This window comes from Cetorhinus maximus, chromosome 11 (genome assembly GCF_964194155.1).
Source record: "Cetorhinus maximus chromosome 11, sCetMax3.hap1.1, whole genome shotgun sequence".
NCBI lineage: Eukaryota > Metazoa > Chordata > Chondrichthyes > Lamniformes > Cetorhinidae > Cetorhinus > Cetorhinus maximus.
Window position 1 is genome coordinate 35,789,653 of NC_135889.1, and position 12,947 is coordinate 35,802,599.

A 12,947-nucleotide genomic window follows, 5' to 3' on the forward strand; every position below is an offset into this window, starting at 1 on the left:
CTTTACACCCTCCTCATTGCTCACATTCCCACCAAGTTTCGTGTCGTCAGCAAACTTGGAAATATTACATTTGGCTCCCTCATCCAAATCATTGATATACATTATGAATACAATAGTAACATTACTTACTGTAATTCAAGAAATTGATAATTTGATGTTACTAAAATAACTATTTAATGCTCATGAACTTTTAAATCTAGGGCTATAGTATTGCAACAATGGTGATAATGTATTTTATGAAGCAAATTCTTGACAAATGTTCTTTTTAAAATGTTAAACCTTTCCTTTGCGCTGTATAAAATTTAGAAACTCTTACCAGGCCTGCAACTCTGCAAAGGTAGCCTTGATCTTCTTCACAGAGGCATCCATTTCCTCTTTGATCAGGAGTTGGTACCTGGCCAAAGACACAGTGCATCGCTGTAGGTCTTTCACTGATTTTTCAATGCTTGTACCTGTTTTGAGACACACAGAATTCAGTGTCATCATTAAGTAGTTTTGTAATATCTTATCTATTTTCTAGGGTGGTTATGAATTATGTCTGTAACCAATCTCACATTACAGTCAATGTAACTCTTCACACAGTCATTGGCCACAATTCTGAGCAGACACATAAGCAGCCCTTTCATTTTCAGAGAAAATGTATGGATGCAAGTGAGAGTAATTTTTTTTTTTGAACAAAGCAATTGATGATTTCAACAGCTGTACTTAAGAAGAAATTTGTATCCCAAGTCTGGCTTGGGATTCAGAGGCGAGAGGATTGTTTTCTTATTTAGTCCATCAACAATCTTTCCCAACTGAATTCACTTGCATGCCCAAGTAGTAGCCTCCCTGAAGTTAAACCCAATAATTATCTTTGGATAAAATGATGATGTACATTGCAGGTTTATTATATCAACTGATTTTTAAAGAAATTGTTTCACTCTGGCTTTAGTTACTACACTTCATTTTACATCCCAGAGACACCTGTCCACAATGCATTGTTAAATTTAACCTTTGTTTTGGTTATACTGAACCACGTGATTCTTTACACACCACACTTGTATGGATGGGCACTAGGCACTGATCTGTAACAAACCAGCCCACTGGTTCAATTAATGCAACAGAATGGGAGAATCAAAAGTCATGTTTATTAATTCCACTGGATAACAATCCGAAGGCAATTTCTCAACAGGTATTCAAAATTTAAAAACAAATCCAGTCCCCAATGACAAACATTGATTTGTTTGCGTTTATTATGATTTCACTCCCTCCTTTCTCTGGACTCCATGGCCTCTGCTCTGCCAGCACCATTCTGCAATCTGCCAGTAGGGTGTGTGTGACTGTAGTCTTACAAGAAGGGCCAGGCTTCTGTTCCAGGGTACATGTGTGGTAACTCAAATCAAATACACACCTCCACTGTAAAGTTCTCTTAATGCTCCAAACTTAATGCAGCAGTTAAAATATCTTAAAACAGCAGCATTATTGCCAAGAGTTTCTGCTCTGCCAGCCAGACATCTCTGCTAGACACTTTGAGAGTTTTTTTTAGGTAATGATATCCATATATATCCCTACAACTTTTCACAATTATGGCTTGAAGATGTTCAAAAAGATGATTATTATATGAATTATTTAAAAGGCATTTATAGAACCATGGGCCGGGATTTTCCAGCCCCATCACGGCAGGATCTGCCGCAGGAGATTCGACAGCCCAGCCAAACATCCATTGACTTTCAGCGGGACCGGATAATCCCGGTGATAGCTGGGGCCGGAAAATCCCACCCATGGGTGAGAATTTTCTCCCTGTCTGGGGGGGCGGTTGGGTGGCAATGGGCGTGGGCGATCGCGCAGCCGATTGTGGGCCGGCCAATTAAAGCCCTCCTAGCGTGACGCGCACCCAGAAGTGCTGAGCACTCCCTGTGAGGGTGGGGGGGAAGGAGGCTGAGTCGGGGCCTGCGCTCTTTTACGCACATGCACGTGAAAGAGCGCAGAAATCTGTGCCTCAGGGAGATTAGTGTGATTTTTAAAAAGTTTTAATAAAGGAAAAAAAATTTAAGACATGTCCCCTTATGTGACAGTGTCACATGAGCTGGGACATATCAATGAACTTTAATAAAAAAAATTTATTTAATTTGCAAACCCTTCATGAAACCTCATCCCGCCCATGGATGAGGTTTCATGATAAGTGTGAAGGCCGCCTGGGCTCTTCGCCTGCCCGCCAACCTTAAGGTTGGACGGGCAGGTCAATTAATTACTAAGAACAAAGAAGGCTGAGAGGTGACTTGATTGAGGTGTACAAAATTATGAGGGGAATAGATAGAGTGGACAGGATAAAATTGCTTCCCTTGATGGAGAATTCTAGAACCAGGGGACATAGATTCAAGATAAGTGGCAGAAGGTGTAGGGGGGACATGAGGAAGAACTTTTTTACGCAGAGGGTAGTGGGTGTCTGGAATTTGCTGCCCAAGTTGGTGCTAGAGGCAGAAACTCTAAACTCTTTTAAAAAGTACCTGGATCTGCTGTAAGCTGCAGGGCTATGGGCCGGGTGCAGGAAGGTGGGATTAGAAAGGGCACCTGGGTGTCCTCGGGCTGGCATGGACAAGATGGGCCAAATGGCCTCCTCTGTGCTGTAACTTTTCTATGGTTCTATGGTTCTAATTAGTTTTTAAATGGCCTTAATAGGCCATTGACAGTTCGGCGAGCGCGCAGCCGACTCCGCTGAGCACCCACCAAACTGAAGATCAAAATGATGCGTGGTGACGTCGGGACATATGCCCGACATTATCACGCATCATTTTACGGGTCGGTGAGCAGGGCCCTCCCCCGCTCACCGACCCGAAAATTCTGCCCATAGAATAGTTACAACATAGAAAGTGGCAATTCAGCACATTGTGTCTATGCGGACTCAATGCAAGAGCAAGTCTCCTAGCCCCACTCCTCCACCCTTTCCCCATAATCCTTTAATTATATTTCTCTTCACATAATTATCCTCTTTTGAAGGCCTCAATTGAACCTGCTTCCACCACACTCCCAGGCAGTGCATTCCAGATCATAATTAAAAAAGGGTTTTCCTCAATTCGTGGTTGCTTCTTTTGCCAACCACCTTAAATAGTGCCCCTTGTTTCTCAATCCTTTCATCAATGGGAATGGTTTCTCTCTATCTCCTTTGTCCAGACTCCTCATGATTTTGATCAGCTCTATCAAACCTCTTTTTGATCTTCTCTTCTCCAAGGAGAACAGCTCTGCTTCCCCAGTCTTATGAATCTTTTCTGTATCCTCTCTAAAACCTTCACATCCTTCTTAAAGTGTGGTGCCCAGAACTGGACACACTGGCCCAGATTTTCCTCTTGAGCAGTGAAGCTGTGTGTTCGCCACTGACTATGTATTGCACTGAGTAAGAACAGCACATCCTCAACTGCAGGCAGCCATAATTGGAATAATTTTATTTACCCCTCTCTAATTGAGGGGGCAACAGAGAGGACAATATAATAAAATGCTCAGATCTTGCAATATACTACACTCCCACCTCACTTCAAAAAAACAACTTAAACATTAAAATGTAAAATAATATATGTACATCATTTCCTAGAATACAAAATGACTAATCAACATCAACAATACCTGAAAATTTTACAGATTGGGTTGCATACTTGTTTTACTGTAATCACAATCAAAACATATATGACTGGTACTTCCAGAGTAATTTACAAGTAAAAAAAATGTTTTGCCTTAACACCAGTATGTCGTTAATAAAAATCTCAATTGCCAAGAAGTATTGAAAAGAACAACTTATTTCTCCTTCCTTCTCACATACTTTCAATTAATGTAACTGGCTTCTTATTATGCGGGTACAGCAAGTATTTAAGAAGGCTAATGGAATGCAATCCTTCATTACGAGAGGAATTGAACATAAAAGTAAGGATGTTATGCTTCAGTTACACAGGGCATTGGTGAGACCACATCTTGAATATTGTGTGCAGTTTTGGTCTCCTTATTTAAAGAAGGATGTAAATGCATTGGAGGCAGGTCAGAGGAGGTTTACTAGATTGATATCTGGAATGCGGTCTCCTCTACATTGGAGAGACCAAACGCAAACTGGGCGACCGTTTTGCGGAACACCTGCGGTCTGTCCGCAAGAAAGACCCAAACCTCCCTGTCGCTTGCCATTTTAACACTCCACCCTGTTCTCTTGCCCACATGTCTGTCCTTGGCTTGCTGCATTGTTCCAGTGAAGCCCAACGCAAACTGGAGGAACAGCACCTCATCTTCCGACTAGGCACTTTACAGCCTTCTGGGCTGAATATTGAATTCAACAACTTTAGATCTTAAACTCCCCTCCCCCCATCCCCACCCTGTTTCTTTTCCCCCCCCACCCGCCTTTTTTTCAATAATTTATATAGATTCTTCTTTCCCCACCTATTTCCATTATTTTTAAATCTAAAACTAAAACCTTTAGTCTTTCCACCCCACCCCCACTAGAGCTGTACTTTGAATATCCTGTCTTGCATTCTTAATTAGCACTTTTCTCAGACAAAGACCACCACCTTCAACACCTCTTTGACCCTTTTGTCTCTGACATCTTTTGATTATCTGCTCACACCACACCCTCAATGTGTCTCTTCCCCCCCACCCACCTTAAACCAATTTATATTTCTCCCTTGTTGAAACTATGCTTCAGTTCTGCTGAAGGGCCATGAGGGCTCGAAACGTTGACTGATTTCTTCTCCGCCGATGCTGCCAGACTTGCTGAGTTTTTCCAGGTAATTCTGTTTTTATTTTGTTCTGGAATGAGCAGGTTGTCTTATGAGGAAAGGTTGGACAGACTGGGCTTGTTTCCACTGGAGTTTGGGAGTGAGGGTGACTTGGTTGAAGTACACAAGATCCTAAATGGTATTGACAAGGTGGACTTGGAAAGGATGTTTCCTCTTGTGGGTGAGTCCAGAACTATGGGTCACCCTTTTAGGACAGAGATGAGGAGAATTTTTTTCTCTCAGAGAATTGGAACTGCTTGCCTCAGGAGGCGGTGGAAGCGGGGTCATTTAATATTTTTAAGCAGAAGTAGATAGAAATTTGTTAGGCAAAGGAATCAAAGATTATTGGGACTAGATGGGAATGTGGAATTCGAAACACAAACAGATCTATTGAATGGCAGAGCAGGTTGGAGGGGCCGAATGGCCTACTTCTGCTCCTATTTCATATGTTCATATGTGTGTATTTCTATATTTGCTATAGCTATCAACCAAAACAAAGCAGTCTTTCCTTTCCATTTCAAAGGAATCAACATGTACTTTTCTAACTGCTTTCTTGTGTTTGATCATGGAATGAAAGGAACCTTGGTTGGATCGTTTCTCATTCTGAGATAACCTTCACAACTTTTCACCTTAATTACGCCTGTCTTTCTAATTTGTCAAGTTCTTTATTTACTGTTTCTAACTGTGCATAAGGTACTGGCCTAGCCTTGCTAAAAGCCAGCTGCACCTTTTCCTTTATCTTGTGTTGCCTGCTTTTAACATTTGGACTTCCATGCTCAAAGACCACTTTATGCTCTCTTAGGGCTTTCTCAATGTCAGATATACTCTTACTGATTCCTACTGTAAATAACTCGGCCCAGTTTAACCGTATCTTCTTAAGGCAAGTTCTTCCCATCGGGGAGACTTTGTTTCCTCCTACTGCTACCAATGACAAATAATGGGATGCATCATTGTATTCCACCCTAACAGTAACTCGACCTCGCACTAGAATAATGTTATTGGTCAGTTTTACACCCATTCTGCGTAAGGGAATGTGATGTAGAGACTTCTTGTGCTCTGCCTCTGAGATAACAGGCACTGTTACAGCTGTATCAATGATGGAAGTAAGTTGTGAATCTCTGACTTTGATTCTTACTGTGGGCGCTGGAATTATATCTTCAGCCCCATTATTATTTTCCACGTACTATTTCTCTTGCTCTCGGACTGAGTACAACTCTTGATCATCCTGCTCGATAACATCAACTTCTGTTTCCATTCTATCACATGCGCATTCGAGGATTTCCAGACTCCTGAACTAGCTTTAGATCTACCACAACCTCAGCTTGGCTGAGAGCTGGAGCTTTATCATGACCTGGAGCATTACTGTTTCCTCTACTCCTGGGGGAAAATTTTCTCCCTGTCAGGAGGGCTGAGTGGGAGCAGGCACATGTGTGCAAAAGAGCGCAGAAACCTCCCTGAGGCGTGGAGCTGCCTCAGGGAGTTTAATGTTACTGTGAAAATCTGAAAGGAAGATTTTAAAAAATTATTCGGACATATCCCCTCATGTGACAGTGTCAAAGAATTTTAATACAAAATTTTATTTGATTTATAAATCCTTCATGAAACCTCATCCCGCCTGTGGATGAGGTTTCATGATAAATGCAAAGGCCGCCTGGGCTCTTCGCCTGCCCGTCAACCTTAAGGTTGGGCAGGAAGTCCAGACAATTAGTTTAACTGCTGTTAAATGGCCTAAATAGGCCTTTGACAGTTTGGTGGGTGCACAGCCGACTCTGGTATGCACCCACCAAACCGAAGATCGGAATGATGCGTGGTGACATTGGGACGCGCGCCTGACGTCTCCACGCATCATTTTACGCATCGGTGAGCGGTGCCCGCCCCCACACGCCGACCAGAAGATTCAGGCCCTGAATGCCATCTGGATATGTCCGACTTTTCCACAGGCAGAAGCACTTTGACTGGCAATGGGAACATTTAAATCATTGTTGGCTACCAAGGCAACAGTAGCCTCTAGATTTCTGATTCTGAGACTGCGAACTTGGTTGCCGTGGCCTGGATCTCACTGAAATCCAGTGGACCTCCCCTGCTGGCTCAGGAAAAGAACTCCCTTGCAATTTGCAACCATCTTTTTCTGCTTTTTCTATGGCTGTGGCCTCATCATAGGCCTCGATCCTTCCATGTCAGCTTATTGCCTTTGCTCAAACGCTTGGCCTGCACTTTATCATTCTTTAGGCCTCCTAAAAATTGTGTCTCTAAGGTTGATTTCTAACTTTGTGCCATGCCCACAGTAATGAGAGAGTTTCTTTAATTTGAGAATATAACCTGCAACAGTCTTTACTTGGCAACTGTTTCCTTTTGAGGAATGCAAGGGCAGGATATTGAGGTCAGCGAGTGGGGGGCAGGGCCCGCTCGCCGATGCGTAAAATGACGCGGGATGACGTTGAGTGGAACTCCCGATGTCACCCCGCGTCATTTCAGTTTTCAGGCTGACGGGGGCGCAGCTGAATCAGCTGTGCGTCTGCCGACCTGTCAACGGACTATTGAGGCCGTTTAAAAAGTAATTAGACTAGTTAATGGACCTGCCCGTCCAACCTTAAAGTTGGCGGGCAGGCCGGGAGCCCTCTTCAGAAAAAGCATGAAACCTCATCCACGGGCGGGATGAGGTTTCATGCAGGTTTTTAAAAATTTAATAAAAGTTTACTTAAAAGTGATGGACATGTCCCAACTCATATGACAGTTTCACATGAGGGGACATGTCAGGGAAATTTTATTTCTCTACATGTACCTTTTTAAAATTTGGCGCTGATCTCCCTGAGGCAGCACTTAGCCTCAGGGAGATGAGTGCACTCATTCGTGCACATGCGTGATAGAGCACACTCCTGGCTTAGGGAATCCGCTCCCCCCCGCCCGCACAGGGAGCGCATAGTGCTTCCTGGCGTACGTCACGCTGGGTGGGCCTTAATTGGCCTGCCCACGAAAAATGGCAGCGCGCCCCCAAACAGGGGCGCTGATTGGAGGCGTGCCCGCACGCACCCACTCCTGAACATCCCCCCCCCCCCAAACAGGGGGAAAATTCTTCCCCAACTCTCAGTGCAATCTCATTCTCAGACATGTCATAACACAAGTCTAGTATCTAATTAATTTAAAAGTATTCCATAATACTGAGGTTTTGTTGGCAACATTTGGTTAGACACCACATCAAAAGAATCTGGCCCCATCATGGTGAGGAAAAATTTACTTTATTCTCATCTATTTTATTTGCCTTCAGCCAAATTTGTAACCTTTATTTGTAATTACACCAGTCCTCTTTGTTAGGGTTGAATTTCCCCATTGTCCCCAAATTTGCCTTCAGTGCCATTTTTCAATTGCGTACCCTGCTGACTCAGTGTACCTGAATACCATTCACAGGGAGCGATCTTTCAAACTGTTCAAAATAAACTTCAGGGGTTTCAAAAAAACGCGTCAATCTATAATTTCTCAAAGGAAGTGTAAAAGAAAATTCCATCCCAGACACATTATCATCTTTCTGTTGTGTATTGCATTCAGGCTAACACATGCTCAACTGCCGGCAGCCATTACTGAACTAACATTATTTACACCTCACAACAGAAAGGGAAACATAACAAAATGCTCAGACCTTGCAATATACTACAGGTACTGCTGCATCTGTGTCAATAATGAAAGTAAGTTATGAATCTCTGACTTTGATTCTTACTGTGGGCGCTGGAATGATATCTTCAGTCCCATTATTATCTTCCACATACTGTTTCTCTTGCTCTCTGACTGAGTACAACTCTTGATCATCCTGCTCGATAACATCAACTTCGGTTTCCTTATCTATCACATGCGCATTCGAGGACTTCCAGACTCCTGAAACTAGCTTTAGATCCACCACAACCTCAAGCTGGTGCTAGGCTGAGAGCTGGTGTTTTACCGTGACCTGGAGCATTACTGTTTCCTCTACTCCTGGAGGCATCTGGATATGACCGACTGTTCCACAGGCAGAAGCACTTTGACTGGCAATGGGAGCACTTAAGTTGCTGTTGGCTACCATGGCAACAGTAGCATCTAAATTTCCGACTCCACTCCACTCCGACTTCCGACTCTGAGGCTGTGAAAAAAATCAGTACTTCTCCGGAGGCTGCAGTGAAAACTTCCTCTTCTTCCTGCAGCAAGACCTAGCTTCAGAACAAGCAGTGAGGCCTCCCAGTATTGTCAGTGAAGCCACACCCCTAGTGGCATCACGAGCTGAAGGCACGGCCCTTGAGGTCAGTCTTAAGCTCAATAACAGATAAGTTTACTTTCATAATTTTAATAATTCCAACTGTTTTGTCACTTTTTAAAACAGTTATAAACATTTAAATACTTTTAACACCTCTATAACAATTTTTAAAAGTTTGCTTGGGCTTGTGCCTCACGCATTAACACCACTCAGCTCCTCTCCACCCCGAAATTCCACCACCCCCTGCCACAGCGGCACCCACATCTCCTTGCCCCTTGAAACCCTGGTTCCTCTCCCCACTGCATCCCCGGCTCCTCCCCTGTTCCTCGGGCTCTGCCCATCTCCGCTCCGGCTCTCCCACCCCTCAGCTCCTTAATCCCACTACTATTGGAAGCAGCACTTGATGGACGGGAACTGGGGAGGTGGTTGGGTGGCGGGTGGTGTTGGAGGTGGGTATAGGAGTAGTGGGAGGAGGAGTGGAGCAGCAGTAGGGGCTGGCTGGATGAGCCGGGGGTGAAGGAGAATCAAGAAAAACATTATTATTCACAATTACCAACCATTTGTTTAGTTAGTGGATGGGGAGATAATTATGTGGAGGGCTGGCTCCTTGATTTATGCCTGTGATTATCAGCCCTAACCTTTTGCTCAGAAACATCTTTGCAAGTTGAGGGTGAACAGGTGTAATTTTCAAATTAGTGGTTCCTGCTACTTTCAGAATAGGCGCAGTGAGACCATCAGTGGGGGCTGCTCTGGAACCCATTCAGGAACACGACAATTGCTGGATTTCAGCATGTGTGTTCGCTGGAAGTCGCAGTCATTGCAAACCTCAATAATAGTGAACATCTCAGTGGTTGCCCCTGTTGAGAAAGGAAAATCCCAGCTATAATCCAGTTGAGGCTGAGCCAGTGTTCTATACAGGTTTAGCATAACTTCCTTGCTTTTGTGCTCTATGCCCCTATCTATAAAGCCCAGGATCCTTATGTTTTATTGACCGCGCTCTCAACCTGCACTGCCACCTTCAATGTTATGTGCACATTTACCCCCAGGTCCCCCCTTAACTCCTTTAGAATTGTCCCCTTTATTTCATAGTTCCTTGTCCTTGTTCTTCCTACCTAAGTGAATGGATATGGCACTTTGGCACCCTCTCCAAATAGATCCCCATTTAAATTTAGCTTCAGGCTCAAAATCCTGTCCATTAGGTCCCAAACATTAAACATACAGTAGGATATTATCTGGTCTGCATGCTGAGATTGAAAGCTAGCAGCTAATCTCCTGGTTTTGTTTTCCCTTCAGTATTTCATAAACATAGAAACATAGGCCAGAATTTTTCCGTCGGTGAGTTGGGGGCGGGGCCCACTCGCCGAGGGGAAAATGATGCGGGATGATGTTGGGAGGAACCCCTGACGTCACCCCGCCCCATTTAAATATTCATGAAGGCGGGCGGACAGCGAAATCAGCTGTGCGCCCACCGACCTGTCACTGGCCAATTGAGGCCATTGACAGGGTAGTCAACCCAATTAAATGCCCTGCCCATCCAACCTTAAGGCTGGCGGGCAGGCCAGGAGCCCCAGCGGGCTTCTGAAAAAACATGAAACCTCATCCACTGGCGGGATGAGGTTTCATGTCTGCTTTAAAAAGTTTAATAAAGTTTCTGTGATATTTATTAACATGTCCCATCTTGTGTGACATTGTCACATGAGGGGGACACTTTAATAATTTTTTTATTTTTCTATTTTTGATGTTTATAAAGCTTTCACTGATCTCCCTGAGACAGCACTTAGTCTCAGGGAGATGTGCGCTCTTTCGCGCGCATGCGCAATAGAGTGCACTTTGACAGTTGGGGATTCCCTTCTCCCCCTGCACAGGAAGCGCAAAGCGCTTCCCGTCAGGCAGCCCGCTGGGTGGGCCTTAATTGGCCCGCCCACTCAAAATGGCCGCGGGGCCCAATTCGGCGGCGCCGATTGGCTGTCCGCCCACCGCTGAGCCGGTTGGGCCCGCCCACCCAACAAGGGCAAAATTCTGCCCATAGAAACATAGAAAATAGGAGCAGGATTAGGCCATTCGGCCCTTCGAGCCTGCTCTGACATTCATTATGATCATGACTGATCATCCAACTCAATAGCCTGCTCCCGCTTTCTCCCCATATCCTTTGATCCCTTTTGCCCGAAGAGCTATATCTAATTCCTTCTTGAAAACATACAATGTTTTGGCCTCAACTATTTTCTGAGGTAGCGAATTCCACAGGGTCACCACTCTCTGGGTGAAGAAATTTCTCCTCATCTCAGTACTAAATGGTCTACCTCATATCCTCAGACTGTGACCCCTGGTTCTGGACTCCCCCACCATCGGGAACATCCTTCCTGCACCTACCCTATCTAGTCCTGTTAGAATTTTATAGGTTTCTATGAGATCCCCCATCATTCTTCTGAACTCCAGCGAATATAATCCTAACTGACTCAATCTCTCCTCATATGTCAGTCCCGCCACCCGAAGATGGATAAAATGTATGGCCTTGGATTCTGCAGCTGCACTCAAGAGTTTTACATTATTTAATAACAGCTATTTCTTTGAGGACCTTTTGTTGTGAACAGTTTGGCTTCATGAGCTGTATGAAACTGATGGCTGCCGAGCCACATCTGGAAGTGGGAACATTTTACACCACAATCTGCACTGAGATCATTGGGTGCATTTTTCCAGCAATCATTGATTGAGATGGGCCAGGTTTGACAGGCTGGGACAGCACTATATATTATTTTCCAACAAATGCAAAGTTTTATTTCCCATACAAAATCCATTCACAAGCTTTACATAACCATCCTTTCTTCACCACTGAACAACTTACCTAGAGTTACAGAGAAATTACAACACAGGAACAGGCCATTTTGCCCAACTAGTCTATATCTGTGATAATGCTTCACATGGATCTTCATTAAGATTGTCCAACTCTGGCTGGAGGTATTTCCTGGATGTTTGATCACATGACATTCTGACCTCATGACCTCTGACAAGGCAATGCCCAATCACATGACATCTAATCATATGACTTCTATAAATGTTATTGAGTTTACCTTATAATGTTTGGGCTCCCTATAGTTGAGTATTTATGCTTGTGGTTTCATGCCAGCAGCCATTGTGCGATAAGTACTAATAATTAGTGATCAAACTAAGAGGGGAAACTAAGTCAGGGAAACGGGGGGGCGGGGGGGTGGTGGGTGGGATGGGGAAGAGGGGCGATCAATAGGATGGGGGGGGTGGGGAATGGGGGAGTGAGGAAACTGGAGATGGAGAATCCAAAGTGGGGGGGAACAGTTCACAGAGGGAAAAACAGAGGTTGAGGAATTTTGATTCTATCAGTAACAAATGATAACTCATTTAAATTGCATTGATAGTTAATAGTAAAGTTGTAATTTTCTGAAGTTCTTTCATGGGATGTGAGCATTGCTGGCTAGGCCACCATTTGTTGCCCATCCCTCATTGCCCTTGAGAAGGTGGTGGTGAGCTGCCTGAACCACTGCAGTCCATGTAGGTACACCCACAGTGCTGTTAGGGAAGGAGTCCCAGGATTTTGACCCAGCAATAGTGAGGAAACAGCGATATAGTTCCAAGTCAGGATGGTGCGTGGCTTGGAGGGGAACATCCAGATGCTGGTGTTCCATGTGGCTGCTGCTCTTATCCTTCTAGGTGATAGAGGTCATGGATTTGGAAGGTGCTTTTGAAGGAGGCTTGGTGAGTTGTGTTAGTGCATCCTGGAGATGGCACTCACTGCTGCCACTGTGTAAGATTAGTGGAGGAAGTAAATGTTTAATATGGTGGATGGAGTGCTGATCAAGCAGGCTGCTTCATCCTGGATGGTGTTGAGCTTCTTGAGTGTTGTTGGAGCTACATCCACGCTAGTGGAGAATGTTCCATCACATTCCTGACTTGTGCCTTGTGTCATAAACACTTTAATCATGGAAAATGGGTCATCTCCAAGGACTAAGAACATTCTGGAAGAATTTGTG

General features: G+C 44.4%; 1 protein-coding gene across 3 annotated transcripts in view; it reads right to left on the reverse strand.

Annotated features, from left to right (window-relative positions):
- Positions 1-12,947, reverse strand: part of LOC144686508 (SPATS2-like protein) — a 230,507-nt gene that overhangs the window by 111,248 nt on the left and 106,312 nt on the right. For all 3 annotated transcript variants that reach the window (XM_078551803.1, XM_078551801.1, XM_078551804.1), the window contains one exon: positions 317-452. In XM_078551803.1, coding sequence (XP_078407929.1) covers positions 317-452 — 136 coding nt within the window. The remainder of the gene's footprint in view (positions 1-316; positions 453-12,947) is intronic.